Source organism: Amphiura filiformis, unplaced genomic scaffold (assembly GCF_039555335.1).
Source record: "Amphiura filiformis unplaced genomic scaffold, Afil_fr2py scaffold_33, whole genome shotgun sequence".
NCBI lineage: Eukaryota > Metazoa > Echinodermata > Ophiuroidea > Amphilepidida > Amphiuridae > Amphiura > Amphiura filiformis.
In genome coordinates this window covers 916,026-939,688 of record NW_027305497.1, presented here as the reverse complement: position 1 = coordinate 939,688, position 23,663 = coordinate 916,026, and the positions used below count along the sequence as shown (strand labels likewise).

General features: G+C 37.6%; 2 protein-coding genes and 1 long non-coding RNA gene across 3 annotated transcripts; 2 read left to right on the top strand and 1 right to left on the bottom strand.

Moving 5' to 3' along the window:
• Nucleotides 1-948: 948 nt before the first annotated feature.
• Nucleotides 949-3,170, top strand: LOC140143950 (uncharacterized). Its single transcript, XR_011857815.1, has 3 exons — nt 949-1,078; nt 1,945-2,050; nt 2,631-3,170. It is a non-coding gene; the product is annotated as an uncharacterized lncRNA (long non-coding RNA).
• A 10,846-nt stretch (nt 3,171-14,016) lies between these two features.
• LOC140143942 (neuropeptides capa receptor-like) lies at nt 14,017-15,115 on the top strand. Its single transcript, XM_072165780.1, is given in 2 exon segments — nt 14,017-14,817; nt 14,819-15,115. Coding segments are annotated over 2 exon segments (1,098 nt in total).
• Nucleotides 15,116-17,365: 2,250 nt separating this feature from the next.
• Nucleotides 17,366-21,021, bottom strand: LOC140143941 (uncharacterized). The gene is made up of 3 exons (XM_072165779.1): nt 20,825-21,021; nt 18,626-18,757; nt 17,366-18,013 (listed from the first exon to the last, which is right to left on the bottom strand). The coding sequence occupies exons 1-3, from the start codon at nt 21,019-21,021 to the stop codon at nt 17,779-17,781; spliced, it is 564 nt and encodes a 187-aa protein (XP_072021880.1). The 3' UTR covers nt 17,366-17,778.
• Nucleotides 21,022-23,663: the final 2,642 nt, after the last annotated feature.

The following is a 23,663-nucleotide window of genomic DNA, read 5'->3' as shown; positions in this document are numbered from 1 at the left end:
AATGCATTTCAAAATGTACCTTGGACCATTTTACGATGCCTCGAGATGGATAACTTTTTTATCTATTTGTTTCAAAATGGAACAGCATAAGGTGTTAATTTTAATATAGAAATTCAGAAAGCAATGATATACACAAGAACGTGCGAACAATTTAAATAAAGGTTATACCTTTTTCTGGCCTCAATAAAAACGGACCTTATAATTGAGATGAAAGGAATTTCAACTTCTATCGCATTTAAACGGCGAAAAGGTTTGTGGGATTGCAAATGCATGTGTTTAACCTGTTTATCGCGGAGGAAAACAAACAGTACAAAGATCAATTTAAACGAGCGATGATTATCATCTCTGCTCTAAATCTAAAAGTATCATACATAGCTAATTTCCTTCCTGTTGTATGTTGTGTTGTTGTTTGTGGATATTTACATATCTTGTCTCATTCATCAAAGTAGTCTGCATTATCATGATTAGTATTGCACAGTGTCATCGCCCCGATATCTTCATGGCAGAAATCGCCATGGTAGGTTGAATCCACCGCCACGCGTGGCCATTTTGTATCGACCTGTTTAATAGTTTTGAGTCGCATAATGGGCCGAAGGACATCTGACTAAGGCTACTGACAATAGCCCCGATTAGCTCGGTGACTGACCTCGCTGTGTGTCAGTCGAGCGTGGTACGCCATAGGTCATATGCTTTTAGATTACCTGCACGATTGGCCTATACACTGCGCTACACAGAAAAAACAATATGTAAAAAAAAATATGTATTCTCTTGTTTGGTAAAAATAACATAATATTAGGTAAAAAAGTGAACATAACTTCTGTGTAAATTTTAAACTACACGTTTGTTATGTAATCCTCACATTTTGCAAACGTTCAGCGTTTTTTACACATTGTTATGTTAAAAACTACAATTTTTGAAGTAAAAATACTGAAAAGTTATGTAAACTCGGTACATGTGCTTTTCATAGTTACTGTGTAGTTTTTCGTGGCAACAGCGCAAAACGAAACGATGGCGGATGACACGGTGGAAGACATTCTCGAGCGATGGGGGCTGTCCCAATATATTGAGAAGTTTGAAGGTGAGTATAGCAGCATTTTTGTTTGTATCTTGTGTTTTGTCATGTTCTTTTTAAATGCAGAGCGATATTTCAATTTTTGGTGCCGGGTGTATGCGTTGCCGTTGTATATCTGCACAGGCACATTATGTACACATGTAAGCTTATCGATGCATCACACACATGACACTATACGAAGAAAACAAGTCTTGATTTAGTCATGTTTAATAGTTCCTCGTCTTTTTTTTTATCGCCGCGTATGTAATAAGAAAACCATACAGGATTATGATTTGGCCCGTGATGATCATGGCTAGTTCCAATATGACATGTCCCAGGTCCAATTTGATTTGATGAAAAGTCACGAGGGACGTCACATCATCAGTGGCTGAGAGTGCAAGGAGGGGTGGAAGGAGGATGGGTACGATGAGCAGAGGCATAGTCGGGGGGGCTGCGAATCCACTTTTTGATAAAAACATTGAAAATCAGCAGTTTTTTGAAGGAAAAATTCACAAAAGGTCCACTTTTGAGTCTGCTGCCCCCCCCAAATCCTGGCTACACTGCATACATTGTTCTGATGTTACTGGGCCATTTGCGTGCAAAGTGTTCGAAAAAATTCCATTTCAGACTATTTTGGCTCAAATGAAGGTGAATTTTGCTCACTTTAGTAATAGACCAATACGTGCGAAGCAATGACCCCCAGTTTTTAACAGTTATACCCAATGACCGCCAGTTTTTTAGGTTCGGCTAACCAATTACCCACTTTTTACTATAATTGTATCGACAAAATGCCATAAAATAATACGAAAACTCTAACATTCTCTTATTTGAACAAATTTGTATTTCCGTTATTTGGAACTGATCAGACTAACTTTGATGTCATGATTTTGCAGATGAGGAAATAGACATGGAGACATTTTGACAGCTGGATGAAACCATTAATCAGTTGTTTCAAAACTTGGGCCATGATGTAAATTCATGAAGCATCATCAGTCAGAGGTAAGTTGGAAGTTTTGCAATTCCATGATCAATGTTTGAAATTATGGGAAAAATATAATTATTTGGTTTCGTTAAACAATCAGTTTAAATTATTTAAAGGGACATTCAGAGATATCTGTCAATCAAAAAAATCCTTTATTTCCCAGACTAGTTATTTTTTATTCTACTCTTAGAGCTGAGATGCAAAAGCTGGACCACAATGGCTAAAATCGAGTTATTGGCATTACGTTATAGTGCCGATTAAAATACACATTATATTAACTTATATACAGGAACTATATGGACTGTTTAAATTATTTTAATTAGAAAGGCTACGAACTTGTTTGTAAAAAGTTCCTTTAAAATGTGGTTTATGTGAGGCTCGTAAAATATTGTTTTCCTATCTGGTTGATACTGCATGCATTTGACAAAAATCACCATCCTAACTGGCAGTTCCTTGAAGCTATGGTCTGTAGTGTGAGGCACCCAATTTCCACTGCTCCAATATTGAATCACTATAATGCTAATAATGACAATGGTTATAAATATTGCTTCCACAAAAACAATAACTTGTTTTTCTTTTCTTTTTTTCATTTTACAGGAAAGCACGGATTTGGAGCATTGTGTTGCCAACACCCAGGGTGGATCTCAACCGTACGTTCTTGTTCTCGGTGGTTCCATAGCAAACCCCCAACAGGTTTTCACAATTGTGGAAAAGACAATTTTGCCTCAAGATTCACTCTTAAAGTCTGTTGACATCTGCTTGAAACTAGTGTATGTCTTTGACATACATTACCAGCCTAAATGCGTTGGTGCCTGACAATTCTTGCTGACCTTTGATTCACTGTGCACCAACATTGAACAACTGATAAAATTAGCCTAGATTGTAAAGACAGTTATTATCTAATACTAAATCAAAACACACAGGATCTCTGTGAACATTATTTTTTTAATGAACGCTCTGGTGCCTGGTGAATGCTGTCTACGAGTTCAAAGGAGTAGTGAGAAGTGAAATAAAACCTTTAATGAGTTCTTGTTTACACATTGGTTCTGGCAAGTGTGTTTATGTTGTGTCAATATTCTTCTTTAAAGCCTCATTTACAAAGAATTTAATCAAAATTATTTTACATAATTTCTTTGTAAATAATTTTACATAATAGTTATGGTGTTCTATTTTTACATCAAATTGTGTAAATAATTTACTTAAAAGCTATGTAAATTGAATACTTATTCATTATGTAAAATTTACATAAATAATTGGTACAATTTTACATAACACGTGTTATGTAAACTTTTACATAATAGTTATGGTGTTCTATTTTTACATCGGAATTGTGTAAATAATTTACACAAAAGCTATGTAAATTGAATACTTATTAATTATGTAAAATTTTACATAAATAATTGGTATAATTTTACATAACAAGTGTTATGTAAACTTTTACCTAATAGTTATGGTGTTCTATTTGAAGTTTCTCGAATCCCAAAATGGGCAGTTGCCAAAGAATCAATAAATCTCGTCTTGTATGACCGTTGTGATGTTTATTATAGTGATTACGTCCTGAAAGGTGCCTACATTATTGTGATTGAGTCGTTCCTATAGGTAAAATACAAGAACAATAACACAAGTAACCTCAAGTTTTAACTGCATTATATTTACAACATAATTAACTTATACTGGTGTAAAATTGTTGCCATGGTGACTATCTTTTGTGAATTCTAAAAATAGCAACATTTGTAATTTAGACTTTTGAACAGCAGGTGGTTAATAAAAGTTAAGAAAATACTTTTTTGGTCAGAACCGGAAAGGTCGTGTATATACATTTGAAATCGGGAAGGACGTGTATATATACACTTGAAATGAAATTATATCTATTCGCTTTGTTTGTCCTGTCTTTGGTTCAACACAGAAAGTGTTTACATATTAAATTTGGTCGACGCGGACTCGCGGAGATCGAACATAAAAGTCGTGACGTTTTAATTAAAACATAATAGGACAGGATCGAGTTTTCAAATATAAAAGTTTCACAAAGAACAAAATAATAAGCCATACGAAAGTGTATTAGTTTTTAAGAATAGGAGGTATCGTATAATTTCCATTTAAATTATGTGTGTTCTTCTCAAAGGTTTCTCAGACTATAAATTCCCAGACTAATTCTTCCCTCGTGTTTCATGCTGCTTAGTTTGTTCATTGCACGTGTAACAATGCGGCCAAATTATCTGAGAGCTTGACATTATTTTAATCAGGCCAAGCAGCTTCTTTAAATCAATAATGGCACCAGTTCTTTTTCTACACCATGGAACTCAAAGCATTCGGCGCCAGCACCAAAGCTCGAAGGTGTTGAACTTGTTGTCATAGTAAAGGTCTACTAATCTGTCTGTCCTGTTTTGGAACATTATTGTTAACTACCACAGACATTGTCATTGTTGCACCCGCCTTCCACAGTAATTCAAGGCAGTTGAACTAAGATATTTTTGCTTCTATGCATGATAGGATGGTCTAGAAATGGCTGATTTTTACCAATGACCATTACTTTCCTTTGGTTTTGGCTACGTTCATACGCAGAACCAGGGTAGTGTAATTCATCTTTTGCATTATCTTGAAGTTCGTCTTAGATCAAAGTAGCTCAAAGTCCATGTACTATACACCTGATCCATGAACTTGGTTTTTTTAAGAACAATTCTTGTTTTAATTGACTTTGAAAAATTCTTTTGGCAACTCTTCTACTTTTCTATTTCTATTATAGTGTTTCAGTAGCACCTGGTTCAATCACTCAGTGTGTCTATCGGGACTATGCCTCTTAGGCATTGATTCAACAACAAACAAAACTAGTGGCAAATGGTGGTCATAGATCATAAACCTAGCTGGGGCGTGTTTTGAGCTGGTGCACTGATGCTGATAGGGTGAGCATGTGACGTCTGAACATGAGCTGTTAGAGATCATTTAGAGAAATGTGGAACAACGCTTAGGACCAGGTGTATAATGTTAATGGATCGCGTTATTTACCTAGGGTAGACCTATCAAAGGTGTCTATGACTAAACTGTTTGCTACCCTTTACTTGCCCGAACAGCAAGGGTAACCCTTAAGAAAAAATAAAAATTGCTACAATAAAAAAAAATCAAACATTCAACTTTGTTTTATTACAGCTTGGATCTGAAACAACAATTTTTACCTAAAGTAGCAATTTCAATAGTGAATAAACACAGCTTTCAGCAGCTTCTTCGATCCAATTGCGATCGTATTTCGCGTATTTCAAAGTACTACGTGAACGCACGACCTTGGATACAATACTAACCATTCACGAGTGCGTTGGCATAGTTGGATTCTCTTCCTTCCGCGTTGTGCACGCACAGTCGCACACGCTGGCGTACATCACGCAGTGTACGCAAAAAATCGTCACACTATATCAGGATGTGTTCATTCAATTGAAATTTCCACTGTAGTAGTAAGAGCTTAGACATACCTTTTCAAACTTTAGTTAGAGTATTGATTTTTAAAAACATTGCACTTATGACATGCTATAATTAACAAATCAAGCATTACAACATTATTACAACAATACCCCAAAATACGTTGGTTTGAGTGGGCATGTGCGGCTGGGACTCCGAACAACTACCCGACTTTAAACTAAATTTGACGAAAAACGAATTATATATAGACAGGGAGCTATCAGTGCTCTAAAATTAAATTTGTTTTATGGGAGTGCGGACACCCCTATTCTACGCATCGCATAAATGTTTTTCATGAAATAATGTAGACCGTAAAAGTTTATAGCGTTATAAATTAGGCAAACTCCCTAATTTATTATGGATTGAACAGTATATTATGTATCTTTCTGAGTCACATATACGAGTAAGTAATACAAAAGAAGGACCAGTGTCTAAAGGTTTGAAAGTCTATGTAAGTACAACAGAAATTAAATTGACATTTTCAAATTACATTATACATAGCCATCATACGCTACTCACATTTGGTACACCTACCGGAGCGCTTTCACCGTCATCGGAGGTGTCTCAACATTACTAATCATCATCAGGTACGTTTGCTCTCAATAAAGTCATTCCAGCTGGTGCAATTTACAGTATTTTCTTCAGCTGACATAACAGTTTCATTTAGTTGTTTCAGTTCTTTTTTGGATCATAGACATGCAAGTTTGTTTTTTTGGCTTTCCGCTAAGCTTTATTATCATTTTGTGCAGACATTCTGCCATGGGTTTTAAGGCTCGCAGTCTAAAGTAGATGGCCTAGCCTTTTATTTTCTTGTTCCAGTGGGTTCTTTGGTTATTTCATATAGATTTAGGCCATCTGATGTTTAGTAGCCATCGGAGTAAAGATCTCGGGAAAGTATCGATTTTTTGTTCAAGAGTTTTGGTAGGTGTCCATAGTTCGCCGTTATACAGAAAACGTGATTGAGTTTGTTAAATGTAGAAATTGCAAGTCCTTTCCTTTAGTCGATGCTACATTCGGTGCATAGCAGAGAGCCGAGATTATCAATAGCAGCAAAATCACTAGCAACATCACTAGCAACAATACTAGCAACACCAAATCTTCAGAGCAATAACATCCGCTGAAGACGATGGTTGTGGCGGTGAAAGCGCTCCGGTGAGTGTACCAAATGTGAGTAGCGTAGAAGTCTAATGTTGCTTTCTATTTACGTTTACCGCTACGTATGAATATACATCATTATACAGCCAGTCTAAAAAAATATGCAAGTGAAAAGCGCCCGCTTTTGCAATTAGAGAATACTGTTGTGACATGATGCTTACATCAACGTCAAGGGCGAAGTCTTAGCTTTCAAATGTAGTTTGTGCTGTTCTTTGACATTGATGTAAGCCAGGGGCTATTTTAGAAGAAAAAAGTCACTGCACTTTGGCGATGTAAAGTCTCGGTGATCAACCAGCGGCGGTGGTGAGCTTGCGGGGAAGGGGTATTGGAGGCAGGGGCGCAGGTACTCCTACGTGGGGGATCCTACCTACTAGGTAGGATCCCCCAATCATCAAAGACCAAAAAGGTCCACTTTGCGAGCGTTGCGAGCGAAAAAAAACATGCTCTCTTCGTCGTCCGTATTCCATAGTGGCGTATAGTGGGGCGCCGCGAATAAACAACTTTTCGAGAAAATCGGGTTTGAAGAAATGCCAATTTAAAATCGAGTTGTGTAAATCAGACATTCATTATATTTTGTAAATGATGTGAAATTTCTGTAGTAAACTAAATAGATTTTATTGTTATATATTTTTCAAAAAAAATAAATACATACTATTGCTGGCAAACTGACAATAAAACTATACGTCACTATGGAAAACGAACAAAACGCAATACCCTAACCTTACGTTAACCGTACGCCACCTCGGTCGCCGTGTAATCCCTAATTTCATAATTATAAAATGTGTATAAAAAGTACAAAAATGTCACTTTGTAACTATACGCCACATTTAATTAATAAATTACTAATTAATTAGCTAATTATGACTGATGAGACTTAGAAAAAATAGAAGAAAGAAAAGAGAACATCATTAAAAACATATGTGCCAATTTTCAAAAAAATGACCAAAAATCACTATATGCCACTATGGAATACAGCCCACGTCTTATGCTTTTTCGGTCAAAAAGGTCCAAATTTGCCCAATTACGAGCGTAGCGAGCGAAAATTACGAGCGAAAATTACGAAGTCGTTCCGATGACCTGCGCGAAGCGCGAAAAAAATTAATGCTATTAAATTGCAAATGTTTGTAAATTTTATCTCGATATTGCTAGCAGGGGTGCAACTTTCCCCTTTCCCCAAGATGTAGGTCACCGGCGTTGACAACTTAAAAGTGGTGCGGTGAGTGTTGCCAATCTTATATAAGCAAAATGTTTTTCCATATTGAAGCTAAAATGGTCAAATAGGCCTATGATGCAAATGGAACAAATACGCGAGGAGAGCGCAAAACTTTACGATAAAATGGCCAAATATGATGTTAAATTTGTCAGAAATCCACATACGGCCGTGAACATGGGGGAGGGGGTGATTGCATGGACCATCCCCCATGCAAAAATATTTGGTGGATCCCCCAAGAATCTACGCCTGTGTCTTTTTGTTGTGATCGCCAAGCGTTGCCACACCACCACCCCATATAACACGCACGTTGGCAAATTGAAAGCTGTTTTTCACTTGCACATTTTTTTTGGAAACAGGCTGTACAATATCGTTACCGAATCAAGCAAATTAACTTCGCCTTATTGTTTTTTAATTATCAGATGATATCCCTGTGTTCTCTAATTGTTATATAATGCTTTTTTAAATTAAATTATATCATGCATTTTTACGTCACATTTTCATGGTATTCACATTGGTGTAAGTCTACATCTATACGTAAGATTGAACATGTGGATTGTTTCCGTCTTTAACAAGTGACACTCACGCAGATAATAATACATTATCATTTTCCTTATGACACTTTTATCCACATGTTTCAGCTACACACGACCTTCTTGGTAGCTAATCTGGACATTGCTTGATAATGTCTTCGGGTGTGACTGAGTCTTTGTCTTGTCTGGTAATTCCCATCTGGTAATCGCTTCCCAGATGGCTTTTCGATAAAACGGACTACATCCAAAGTAAATTAGCGGATTGACTGCTGAATTCAGAAAGAGCAAAGTACGCCCAAATATGACGAGATTACCATAGAGCGTTTGAGAAAATATTTCTGTTCCTGTAAGATGAAATATGATGTAATGCAAATCACCAAGGCGTGATGGGTTCTGGCATGTAAAGAAAGCCAACCCATTGATGATTAAAAGCCTTGCAACTTGGTTGCGAACTTTGCTCTGATTAGCCGTCATCGTGGTATCGGATTCGTCGCTTGGTTGCATTCTGTTTCCAAGAGCGTATATAATCCGTGCATACATGTATAGATTTATCGGAAAGACCACATAGAACGGCAACGTCTGACTGATTTCTGACGATACTGGTATAGCGGGATGTACAGCTAGACACAATTTTCGAGATCCAGGGTATGATGAATATGGTTCTTCTTCCGAAGGCCATATGATACACTGGGTATGTAGATTTGAAAAGCGCAATACACCATATGAAGCAATAACGATGCTGATCATCCAAATAACACATATTATTTTGGTGTTACGTTTTTTACCGGTGATGACGCGTAACTTCAAAGGATAGCAGATAGCGTAAAATCGCTCAGCCGTAACTAATGTTATAAGAAATAATGACACCATGTATGTTAGGATAAGAGGGAAAAAGAAGCAAAGCAACCGAACCAAGATTGAAAATCGGTGTGAAATCTCAGCGGCGATGCGTTGTAATGCCATATGTAACTCGAAGTAGCAATGGTGACAAAGAAGGTATCGCAAACTGCAACCTGCGCGAGGTACATGTTGGTGATAGTACGCATTCGTGGTATGCGTGCTACTGCGATGAGAAATATAATGTTACCGAAGAAACCTATGACCAAAACACATGGCATCAGTACTGTGATAAAAACATGCTCTGTTTCTGAATAAAATATTGTTTGGGCTTCCTGGAAAGTAGAAATTGTTTTAATACTAGAGCAGTTCATTTTTGTTGCGTTTGGAATATTCCGGTAACTTAATCAAAAGGTTGTGGCTTATGACTATGTAAATTGTTCCTAAGAAATCCACAGGGTTTTTGATGTCTACCAGGGCATTTCAATAATACAGTATGTGTATGCATTTATGCGCGAATATCGAAACCAGACGAGATTTAAGAAATGTATGCAAACTCCATAAAATTTATGCTACGTGAGCCTACGTCCAGAGTTATGAAAGCGCTCGTCAATGCCCGCGAAGTCCACAGCCTACTAACACCTCAATCTCTATGACGATAATGTTTGAATCAGTTTGAACATTAAAATGAATCACAAATTCAACCCTAAATTTGAGAGCAATTTTAAGTACTAAACGTTTTTAACATGGGCTTGTATTTGAATGCAATTATTTGTGATTTCATATGTCGACGTGCATAGATGTTGTTGTAAGGCAACGTTGTTCAAAACGATGCACGATGGTCTTATTATTTACATCAAGTTATCGAACTGGTTTTCCCTCCAGCTATTATAAATAAAGGAGAATATTAATTATATCACCTATATAACGTGTCTTAAATAAGGAAGACGTGTAGGCTCTATAGGGCTATTCGATCCACAATCCACACTCCCCCTGTGGAAGATTTAGCCGAAGTCTTCCACAGAGGGAATATATGTTTCGAATAGAATAGACAATTTGGTGACTTCCTTTTGAAATACTCATTCAAATTGTGAAAGATATATATGTAAGGCCACTATACAGGGGGAGTATGGGCTTGCAAAATATTCCACAGGGGTAGAATGATTTTAAATGGAAGAGCCCATTATTTTCCAATAAAATATAAAGTTAATTATCTGCATTTTGCTATTTCGAAAATATATTTGCGCATATTTGTTTTATGAATTTTCTCTTGGTCAGCACCTAGCCATTTCTTTCCTTTTATCGTATGAATGCATTTATTTGAAACATACTATACAATTATTTGCATTTTGCTATTTCGAAAATATATTTGCGCATTATGTTTGCTTTATGAATTTTCTTTTGGTCAGCACCTAGCCATTTCTTTCCTTTTATCGTATGAATGCATTTATTTGAAACATACTATACAATTATTTGCATTTTGCTATTTCGAAAATATATTTGCGCATTATGTTTGTTTTATGAATTTTCTTTTGGTCAGCACCTAGCCATTTCTTTCCTTTTATCGTATGAATGCATTTATTTGAAACATACTATACAATATAATTTCAAATTTGTATATTATAACAACTAAAATCATTGCACCAAAATGAACGTAGCTTTTTAACCTTTAAAAATGTTTAAAGAATAAACAGTTACTTATTTTGGTTTGGAAACAAATATCCTTTCGCGGGTTTCAGCAACAACAATCCATTCGGAATACCAAACCGTGGGGTAACGGTTCACAATGACGATGACCATTTCATTTAGATATCAAAACAATTTGATGTGCAGTCTCATTTCCTATTAGATTCATTAATTTCTAGAATGTGTTTTTACACTAGTGTCGTACTACTTCGCACTTTGTGTCCACATCCGGTAGTTCTATCGGAAGTCGCTAACATCAGCAGCGTCAAATCACTGCCATTTGAACTTGGGTGCGATACAAATGGCTGTTGCTAGCTACCAGCGATTGAATTTCCTGGTAGCTATTAACAATCGCTACTGTATTTGTTTCTCAATCGGTGCGATTACTAGGTATGATATGGGCAGCCAGCAGTAATTGACGCGCAGGGGTGTAGCCATCCTTTTTGTGTGCTGGGGAAAAGCATACCCATTTGTCAATTTTTGTCCCATTGTGGAATAGGGGGGGGGGGAGCCAATTTTTCAGTCAATTTTATGACGCTTTTTTATTTTTTATCTTCTAAAAACTTTCCTTGGGTTATCCTCCCAGGTGTGGAACACGAACTAGTGATTGGTTTAAAGAAGAGTGTGCTTCAGTAGCCAATATGTTAGTGTGGGGAGGCAAAGCGAAACCTCTGTCCCCATTTGGCAATATTTGTCCCATTTTTAGTCATTTAAAAGTCACTTTACTCTTTGCCGTCCCCAATTTATTCCTGGGGTGGTAATTCACTGGCAGTGGCGTAGCCAGTGGGGAGGGGGAGCAGGGGACCGGTGCCTCCCCCCCCCCCGCTCGTCATGGCCGTCGGTTCATGTAAGGCCGTCGGTAGACGGAAGGCGTTGGTGAAAACAAATTGGGTTAACAATATACTATTTTTTACCCAGGGTGACGGAAAAAAGGGGAGAATTGTAAAAAAAAATGATGGTACCACCTATAATCCTTTTTTTTTTTGCTCTTCACTTTTTCAAACCAGGCAAAAAAATTGTGGGTCAACAAATCACAACTTCCGTCGGTAAAAAATATTTCCGTCGGTACATTTACAAGTTGTGCTCCCTCGGTTCCAAAATCCTGGCTACGCCACTGTTCACTGGGATCCCCTTGGCTACGCCCCTGGTTTACTTTGCCTGATCAAAATCATGTCAAGCTCTCACCTAATATTTTGGCCGCATAGCCGCACGTCAAGACAGTTGCCTTGAAAGATGCAAGGACATATTGAGAGCTTTCGAAGACAGAATGCAGTAGGATTGAAAAAAAAAATTCTAAGGAGATCCATGTCTTAGGAATTTTGAAAGCTAAAATAGTCAAATATAAGGTTGATTTTTCTTCACGGAGACATACCAATCAATCATCTATTTAGGTAACCTTGAAATGCATTCAGTGCGAGCAGTACCAATTTGAATTTGAAATTTACTTGTTGCTACATCATAGTGGCAAACCCTAGGAGAGCGCTATGACATCTGTATAGACACATTGATATATCCATATAGGAGTCAACATTGTGGTAACATGACATCAGTTAGAAAGCAGCGGCTTTTATGTGGAAACTGGAACTCTGGGTAGATAAAGAAGAGGAGATAGCCCATGTGAAGAACGCACTAAGGAACTGCGGCTATAATGACCGGAGTTTCTTTCGCGGCATCTAAAGGAAAGGGACAGAATCAAGACTCAGAGACTGCCAATAAAGGTTTCGTCACCCTGCGTCACCTTACCTTACATAGAAGTTACGCAGAGCTTTCAGGACCGCGGGAGTATCCGCCTCCTTCAAACAACAGAATACGCTTAGGAGTGCACTATCGTTTATGAAATAAGCTGCGCTGACTGTGATGCTAGTTACATGGGTGAATCCGCCAGGAAGCTTGAAAAAAAGCTCAGCGAACACAAATCAGTGGACGTCAGGGAACATGTTGTAAAATCCAAAAGTCACCAGATTGATTGGGAAAACGTCAATGTTCTCTAACGGGGAGAGAAAAAATATTCTCGGAGAGTTCTTGAAGCCATTCACATAAAGACTCGAAAACGAAGACTAAATCGTGACCAAGGGTTTGAAATAGATCCTATTTGGGATAACCTGCTGATGCCCGGGGGGCTACATCGTAACATCATATGACGTCATACTGTCTGTCACATGACGTCATGAGTGAGGAATATCCCGATTGTAGACAAGATATCATCAAAGCATCACCATTTGCTGAAGACGCTAGTCGGACTAGTGAAAACATTCCAGGTAAGCGAAAAATAGTGTAGTGTTGAAGTTAAAACTTTAATTCAAGAACATTATAAGATATCTCGAAGAGAGTTAAAACGTTGTTATTCGTAAAGACTAAAACACTTTCGTTCGTCTTGTTATGTTCGTTTGTGTTATTTGTGAAACTTTTATAATTGAAACCTCGAACCCGTCGCGACGTTTGTGTTCTTTCTCTGCTTCGATCATGGTTAGTATGTAAACACATTCTGTGTTGAACTAAAGACAAAACAAGCAAAGTGAATAGGTATAATTTAATTTCAAATGTTTATATAAACGACCTTTCCGGTCCTGCCCAAAAAGTATTTTCTTAACTTTTAGTAACCACCTGCTGTTCAATAGTCTGTTTTACAAATGTTGTTATTGTTAGAATTCACAATAGAAAAATCACCATGGCAACAACAATTTACATCAGTATAAAGTTAATTATCATGTTGTAAATATGCAGTAAACACATGAAATGGTTACTTGTGTTGTCGTTCTTGTATTTTACCTATAGGAACTACTCAATCACAATAATGGGCGATAAAAGTGGTTTTCCAAGTAAAGTGTTTGGATGCGAGCCAATAGGCCTATAAAATAAACGCCGACGTAGCAACCTTGTCTTCTAACAATAATGGGCACTTTTTAGGACGGTCGTCATCAGCACTAAATGAAAATCACCACGGCCATCAAATTGCAATTTCGAGTTTTAATGATACTTTGGAGACTGCTCATTTTGGGATTCGAGATATTCCCAATCATTTAAGAGCGAGACTATTTCACTAATGTTAGGACAATCTGAAGCCACACAACTTGTCGCTGAAGCTACTGAACTGCCATAAACCATTGTAAACAAAATGAACTGCTCTGACGTCAACAACTTATCTGTGGTCGAAAAGGCTGAAACAGCTTTTTACTCCAAAACAGAACGTCTTTTTATCACAACCATAATGCCATGTGTATTGGTCATAGGTTTTCTTGGTAACGTTGCATTTCTCATCGCAGTAGCACGCATACCACGAATGCGTACCATCACCAATGTGTACCTAGTACAGGTTGCCGTCTGCGACGCCTTCTTCATCACCGTTTCGACTTCGAGTTACATGTGGCATTACAACGCGTCGCCGCTGAGATTTGACGTAGCATTTCAGTCTTGGGTTGGTTGCTTTGCGTCCATATTTCCACTTCTTTTAACCTACACGGCGTCACTGCTTCTACTTACATCAGTTACTGCTGAGCGGTTTTACGCTATATGTTATCCTTTGAAGTTACGCGTCATAGCCGATAAGAAACGTAACACTAAAATAGTATGCATCATTTGGATCACCAGTTTTATCATTGCATCGTACGGAGTTCTTCGTTTTTCAAATTTACACATCCAATGCATTATTTGGCCTTCTGACGAAAAACCTTATTCATCATACCCTAAAATTCGCAAAATGTGTTTAGCTGTACACCCCATAATACCAGTATCGTCAGAAATAGTCCAGACTTTACCATTCTTCCTGGTTTTTCCTATTAACTTTTACATGTATAGTAGGATTGTGTACACTCTTGGAAACAGGATGCAAACAAGTGACGACCATGAGACCAGGATGTCAGGTAATCCGAACAAAGTTCGAAACCAAGTTGCACGGCTTCTGATCATCAATGGGTTGGGTTTTCTTTATATGTCAAAGCCCATCACGCCTTGCTGATCTACATTACATCATACGCCATCTCACTGGAGCAGAATTATTTTCTCCAGCGTTTTACGGTAGTCTGGTTATCATTGGACGCACTTTAGTGTTTATAAACGCCACATGCAATCCCTTAATTTATATTGGTTGCAGTCCCTTCTATAGAAAGGCTATCTGGGAAGGTATTACCAGTTTGAATGTACAAGATAAGAGAAATATTTTCTCACTTCCGCTGTCCCTATCATTATCAAGGCATGCTGCAAAAATCAACAAATAGCACTTTAAATTAATAATCTAAATATTTAAAACCAGAATCAAGTTGAACGCTTATATATTTCAAAGAATATAATTGTGTTTATATTTATGTGTATTGTAGTCCGATTATATAGAAATGTTAACAGGTCGCCAACGTAAATCTGTTATTATTGTGATCATTTTGAGTTGTTAGAGAGATTGCGATTTCCAAACGTACGTATCAATCGCCCGTGCAATCTATTCAAAATCCCGTTACATGAGAGTGATTTTGAATAGATTACACGGGCGTTCGATACGTACGTTTGGAAATCGCAATCTCACAATATTGCTAATGTTAAAACATTAGCATTCAGCGCCAGCACCAACAATATGCCATAGTTAGGATGTACGACTCACATCAAAATGTTGCGATAGAGAAGAAAAGTACCTGAAAAAGACGTGTTTTATTGCTTTTATTACGTGTATATAGCAACACATTGGTCTGTCCTGGACAATTTATTACAATTTGCTGCCCGTCTTCTGATTTTCATCTGCCTTCCACAGTGGTTTCAGCTCCAAAACAGTTAAACTGAGAGATTTTTTGAGCCTCCACGTCATCTATTATATGATGGTCTAACTGCTGAATTTTACCAAATGACCATTATAAATCCTAGCTTTTGGCTACGATAATATACAGAGCCATGTCTCTTGATTCACCTTAACAGTATATCTTGAAGTTCGTCATGGCTAGTGGCTAAAAGGGTGGCGTCATCCGGTACCTTATTGCTTAACTGTCATCTTTCAATAGACAGTCATCCATCCCAGTTGCCAATGCTACAATGCTGCAACCCTGTCGAACTCTCTGGCCAAGACGGGAAACCCTGCCACTTTGTCTGTTCGTACACATGCATGCCTTGACATAAAATTCTTCTTTTAAAAATCGACTTTGAAAAATTCTTTTGGCAATTCTTCTATTTTCTATAGTCAGATAGTGTTGATTCCTCCAACATTGAACACCATTGGGGGAGTCAATCAGTGTGCCTAGACCGTGTCTCTTGGGTATATATACAGTACACAAATAAACAAAAGGTCCAATTTGCACTGAATAAATTTGCATCTAAATCGACATAGAATTATGCAACCTCTATGTCATTGTAATTTTTTACCTTCAACTTTCACATTCTACTAAAACGGAGCAGGTCATGTAATTCATATTTTTTGTAAAGGAAATTAGATGTATTTGTAATATAGGGTCCACAACTTATAAGCTCCCCCCTAAATACTTTTTTAAAATAAATCGAAACATATTAACGAAATGCAAACGTGTAGAAATATATGTGCAGCCGTATTTGTTTTACACATGGACCAAATTATAGCGTCACACGTCATTGCGTTCAGTCCCAATGGTTCATTATGTTAAAAAAAAGCCGTTTTAAACAGCGTTTAAAGTTGCATCTTAGTCCATAGGAGTATAGGTTATTTATGTGTTTGTTAAAGAAAACCTGACTGCTATGGACACAGGTGCAACTTTTAAAACGGCCTCTTTTATTAAACAAGTAACAATTGTGACTGAACGCAATGATGCGTGACGCTATAAATTGGTCCACAGGGGTAAAACAAATAGGGATATACATATATTTTTACATTTCGTAAATGAATTTTCGACTTATTTTAAAAAGTATTTAGGGGAAACTTATAAGTAGTGGACCCTATACCTAGACATCTGACCAAGATCTTGTTCATATGTAAGAGAAATTTGAATGCTGAATAATTCCACGCATATTAGACCAGGCGAATGATGTAATATTGCGTTGCGTGAACAAGAAGAAAGGTTGATTGTTAAGCTTTCTTCATTTACAAGAATCCTGAACACTGCTTAGGCCTAAAACAAGATTTATATTGTCCTTGGAGCTCGAAAGTCTGTTTGTCGGGTTTTGTTGTTATTGTTCTTGTTTTTTTGCAACATACAATAATCAAGAAATGCAAGTTCACCACAAAAACCATGGTAAACAATGATTTGTAGGGTTTCTTAGACTTGTTTGCTATCATATCAGAGTTGTGTAGTACGAATTACAAACAGGCACAACAATGTTGTGTATTTTATACCAAATATAAAAATTCAAATATAAATTGTATAATGAAGAGCTTTCTTTCAAAACCCCTTACATCCACTTGAGCAATTTTGAGAACACATCAAAAAATCATCCGAAAAATCACTGATATAAGAGGGTTTTCAACCAAAGCAGTTTTTGGTGGGATGCTCATCCTACCTAAGCATCCTGCCAAAAACTGCTTATGTTGCAAACCCCTGTATATCAGTACTTTTGTTGATGATTTTTGATGTTTCCTCAAAATTGATCAAGTGGATGTAAGGGGTTTTGAAACAAAGCTCTGTATATATAAAAAAAAAAACTCAACCCTATTATTTCAGGTTTTAGGGTTGGTCAACAAGGGCAATACAAATCTTTTTAGGCCGTACAGTATACTACGCAGCACACACCACAATAAAGATGGACAAAGGACTATATTTAAATCATCAAGTTTGAGATCCAATACTCCTCAAGAAACCTTTTTCATCATGTTACTTGACTTTTGGGGTTCGTCATTTGGCAACTAGCATTGTTCATCGCAGCTAGCTGATGAAGTCAGATTGTATTTAGGACCTACATGTTGGAGATTTGTATGAAACTTTCGGTTTTAACTAATTTAAATAACTCGTTGTTCAAGCGCCACTTTAATGTTTGAGAGCAGATCATTGTGTGCTAGTCTTGCAGTATACTCAGTGAAATGACTGGACATCCACGGACACGTGATTTCAAACTCCTCTTTTAATCTCGTTCCGGAGCCATTTTGATCTTCACCCGGAAGTAAATACCACGTATTTCGTCCAATTAAGGCATAGGCGTTAATGCTGAAATCACAGCGGAGCTCTCGATTTGGTCTGAAATACAGATTGGAAAATTAAAAGTCAATTAGAACAATTGAGTATACCGAATCTACTCAATCAATAAAAATATATTACTATCTCGCTATCTCAGGGTTGATTTCTTTTTCCTGCTTTACATGACAGCATTGATAATTTCCTATACAATGGTATCAGTGTTATTTGTTATACATTATTGCAAATTTAAATATATCCACGCATTTAAACTCATTCACTGCTGTCATGTCTGATGATGATGATTGAATGAAATACATTGTTTGATAAAGTATTGGGCACAGTTGAGAATTGTTTTTACCAGACATGTGCTTCATGCAGGACTGTCGCCATGGTAAAGACGATACAGCGTAAAATTCAAATGATGTATACCCGGGATGTATTCCTCTCGGCAATACTTGTAAATTTCATTGGCCTTTTTTGTTTGTGCTTGATGCATGGTAACTATAAAAATTGTAATGTCTGGTTTCTTGAAGTAGCTTATACAGCATAGCAGAGAGTATTATAGATTACAAATAATTATTATATCATTTTGACGACCAATGTAAACTACACTCTCACACTGTTTTATGCAAATTTTATTCCTTCAAGTAAGCCTACCAATAATACACTTACTTGGTAAATTCCATTGTGACGTTATAAGTAATCGGGATCTCTAGAGAGCCATATATAGGAATGTAATCTGTTATTTCGTACACCTTCTCTGGTATTCCATCTTTGTTTTCTTCTATAACATGGAGTTCTTTTCTGCAAAAGAGATATCAATGCGACAACATGTTAAAAATTGGACTTATATTTCTGCAATTTGATTCCTGTAAATTAAAATAATAAAATGCCGAACCGGAATTAGTTGTTCGAACATGTAAAAGTTCACCTTTCAAGAGGATCCTTCGAAAAGTACTATCATGGGGAGTGAGATGCGGAAACCGGTCTTGATAACATTTACCCGGTCTGTTTTTATCCAGGCAGTCTAGTCATTGTTATCTCTCAACATGGAACTAATTGCAACAGATTTTATTTTCACCACAAAACATTTCATGGAGGTTCGTGGAGAGCACTATATACTAAACGTTCTAAAAATTCCCCGTGTAAAGGGGTGGATCATATATTTGCACCGAAATCCAAACCACTGCCTATAGACGAATCCAATTTCACGCGTTCCTACACCTCAATGGCAGCCATAGATGGGCCCCACCTTGGGCCTATCCCACCTAAAATGTGAAATGACGTGGTTTTGGCGGGGATATTAAACTGCATTCCATCACCCGTGTTACACGTAGACAAAAGAATGATGAAAGTTTACAACACAATACAATTTAACATCGATTTTAAGCGGATTTAATCCACCCAGGTTTGACAGTAACAACAGCAATTTGGTGCAGACGGGACGCAGTAATGGCCGACAGATTTCTGACCATCACTTGGCTTGTTGGATTCGTCTATATATTAGGGTGGGAGAAGAGATGAATACATTGGTTTTAGACCAGATTTTGCCAACTTTAAAATTTGACCTCTGCATAATTGCCATAATTTGGTTTTTTGCAAATAAGACGTCTTTCACATACATTGAGTGCGGGCCATATTTTTGCAACAAAAAACAAGCCGCTGCCTATAATACTACGCAGGGAGAAGAATACGTACATTGCTTTAAAACCAGATTTTACCAACTTTGAAATTTGATCTCTGCATTGACATAATTTGGTTTCATGCAAATGAGACGTCTTTCACCTACATTGAGTTCTTGGGTCTTTTAGTATGGTGTTATGGGTGACCTCATTCGCGATATGCAAGGAGAACCTCGAACTGACAATAGACGTGACAGGAACAATTGTGATGCGATCAAGCAAAATCAGTCGGAACTCGGCCATAATAAATTTTCAGTTTCCTATAGGATAGTAAAAAGCATTTACATATCTGGATTTTGCAGAAAGCCCCATTGAAATTTAACAACCAGTTCCAAAGATATGAGCAATTTCATGATTTAAGAGTTTCCAAAACAAGAGGAAACAAAAGGAAAAATTTCCTTTGTTTGGCTATATCTCAAAATCAATATTTCCGAGTTCCGACTGATTTGGCTTGATCGCATCACAATTAAGTAATTTTTATACAATGTTATATGACTGGTCAAGTTCCCATTCATATACTAGTATGCTGTCAGATCGCGGCTCTCCTTGTATATGGCGGAACAGTGCAATGGGCGAATGCAATTTGGTAAAATAAATTCGATTGCGATTAGGGAACGTTCGCAAACACTTGTTAGGGGGGCCTGATGCAAAAAGGGGGAACCCTTAAAAGTTTGGACCCTCCTAGGGAGGGGGGCTGAAAAAATGACCACAAATTTTCCTGGGAAAATTGAATTTATATGCTTTTCTATGGGGTTGACCGATAATTTTCATGTCAAAAAAAAAAAAGGGGGGGCTGAAATTTTGGAGATCTGAAAGGGGGGGGGGCATAAAATATTCGCGATGAAATTTTTTTTGCATCAGGCCCCCCCTAACAAGTGTTTGTGAACGGTCCCTTAGTTTCAAATTAAATCTAGCCTGGCCTGGCCTGGAATATATATTTACACGATCCAGTCACTATCCAGTGCATGTAAGAGTGAGTGTTTCTGCAGTGGCCTACGATCTATTTTTTTTTATTCCTCAAAGTTAGCAACCACTTTGTATTTAAATTCTGGCTGGTGTCTCAGTGGCTCTATTTCGATCACACACAAAAAACATCTACAACAGCAACAAAAAAAACCCCAGAGATGATGTCCTCCATCGGACAGAATAATCATCAGATCCTATGCGTGTTATCATACATGTATCTCACCTGTGTCTGTGGTATGTGATTGAGTTCCGTAAGTCTGACAAACCCTTGTAAACATCTTCCGCTGGTCTGTGTATGAATACTTCAGTCTCTATTACAAATGTTGCTGGCCGTAGAGCAAAATACAGTAATATGGATATTACAGCAACTACCAGAACAGAACAACGTATGGTACAAGCACAAATACCAGCTTCCGTCATTGCTAAACGGTATTAAACTTGTAATGTTAGTAAATCGTTTATGATTAAACCCACAGTTGGATAAGTTAAAAGTTCTACATCTATGGTTATACTGCACAGGACCATGCGGTATATCCAGGCAAGATAAAAAAATAATATCGTAAATAAAATCGTAGCCTGGAATTACACGCGTGTCAGTGAATCATATTTTGATCATAGTTGAGTAAATACAACTTAGTTGTATACCTGTACACTTTGTCAACAAAGTTGTGACCTTCGACACTTTACAAGTTTGTATTTGAATAAAAAATTCCTGTAAACGGGAGTGCTTATTTAGATTGCCATAAATTAAGGATTCTTGTTGAACTTTGAATGCCGAAATCTCAGATATGGTCATTGCATGGAATTATTAGTTAATCGGCTTTTATTCTATGATCAAATTATAGGTGTGTAAATGCGTATCACTTGTTGGGGGAGTGAAATTGTACAAGATAATTAATGCATGCGTACTTGCGTCTGTATTAGACGTATCAACATCTCATTGTTTTTTACAATGTCTCAAGCAACAAGTGATACGCATTTATTAACTTTTATTATTCATACACGAGTCCTACCTCGATTACCCCCTTTTTCAGGTCCGGCTACCCAATGACCCACCCCTTTTTTTTTTTGCCAGATTTTTTCTTTAAAATGCCATAAAGTAATGTAGAAACATTCAAATTCTCTTATTTCAGCAAATTTGAATTGTAAATTTGAAAAAATTTGAAAAAAAAGAAAAAAATTTGCTCGATTTTTTTTTTCAAAATTGGGATAGACTTTGGCTGTGTTGACACCGAATGTATATTCAATCAAATTCCCAAGAGATGGTAGTCCCTTCATGGCATTTCATCGTGTCGTTTGACGATTGCCTTTTAGCATGAAACTCAGAGTAACGACTACCTATAAGCTAATTCAGAACAGAGTGCATTGTGGGTAATATTCCTGGACAGTCTTGGGGATATAATAACACAATCCTCCCATAAACGGCTGTGGGAATGGACTTTGACTGATCGGAAATTCCTGTGATTTTATTTGTCATTTACAACGTTGGTACTTCCAAGGTAGGTTCTAACTATCTTTGTTTGTTATATAAGAGTTCTATGGGGACAATCAGACCCAACAACTGGCAAAAAAAATTAAAAAGGTTTTTTTAAAAGTGCAAAGTTCGTCACCATTGAAATACTGTGTGAGGCCTGGCTGTGATATCCCGACAGACTTTTACCCACAGTGCACTCTGTTCTGAATTATCGAACTTGCTTATTCTGTAAGGTCTGTTCTTTGAATTTTTTTACGCTCTCCCTTTTGGGATTGAGCACTTTATTCAAAAGATAGTCTAACTATATAATATACCGGTGATGTTAACATCTTCCAAACCGTGGTTCTGCCTGTTAAAATGTGCGGCAACTGATTTACCAGGTTCATTGTTCTCAATTGACCTACGATGTGCGGAAAGGCGGACAGACAGATGAGTTTTGGTTTCACCAATATAGACGTTGTCATTGTTTGCAAATAATGGCATAAATCAATTCTCAGATGTACAGGTGAATCTGGAGGTGATGTGGCGTTTAACATAAGGGACCTGAAGTACATGGGTGCAGCACTTACATCGTGATCTCTTACAAGGATTGGTGCCAGGTCTGAAGCACGAACCACGTGATTTCTGATATTGTGTTCGCGATCACGTAAGGGGAGGGTTGCTGAAGATGTCGTTGGTGCTAGAATGGGTTCGCAGAATGTTGAAGTTCCTGAAGATGATGTTCTGGATACAGCGGCGTAGCTGGGATTTTTCCAGGGGGGCAAGCCTGTATGGGGCGGGCCCAAACTAGGGGACCGGGGGCCCAAATAGACAATTTTGCCAGGCTTTTTGATAATAATCGTATGGTATTGCATATCGTATGGATTCCAATATATCTCTTTCCCTCCTCTCCCTCTTTCCCCCTCTCTCTTCTCTCTTTTTTCCTCTCTCTTCCTCCTTTTCCTCTTTTTTCCTTGCACTAGGGGGCGGGGGCCCAAATAGGCAATTTTTGCCAGGGGACGATCGCCCCCCTGCCCCCCCGGCAGCTACGCCACTGTCTGGATGGGAAATTGCTAGGATAATAGTTCATGACCAGAGGGATTCTGTCCATATTATTTTCTCTAGAAGCAGATGGTTCCAGTGCTGTGTCTCTATCTGTGTGACGAATGCGTTCTGCAGATGAGTTAATGATGTTGTGAGGGTAGTTGCGCTTTTGGAAGAATGTGGCCATTTCATCCAAGTTGTTCACAAAGTCACTGACATTACTGCAGATGCGGTGAAGGCGTCTAAACTGTGGATAAGGAATGGATTGCTCGCATTTGTTGGGGTGGCTAGAAGAATACAAAAGAAAGCTGTGCGAAGCTGTGGGTTTGTAGTAAACCGTGTGTAATGGCAAGCCTGTCAGAGTGACTTAGTGCTGAGTTTCTGTAACAACACATTACTGAAAGGGAGAGGCCAACAGTGGTCCGTCCTTAATCTCATCATAATTCCTAAATCAGGGGATCACATCATAGAAATTAGATAGAGTAGAGTAGATCGTGGACAAAACTTTCAACCAACTGATACTTAATAGAATCAGACCTGAGTAAGACCAACACTTGAGAACCAA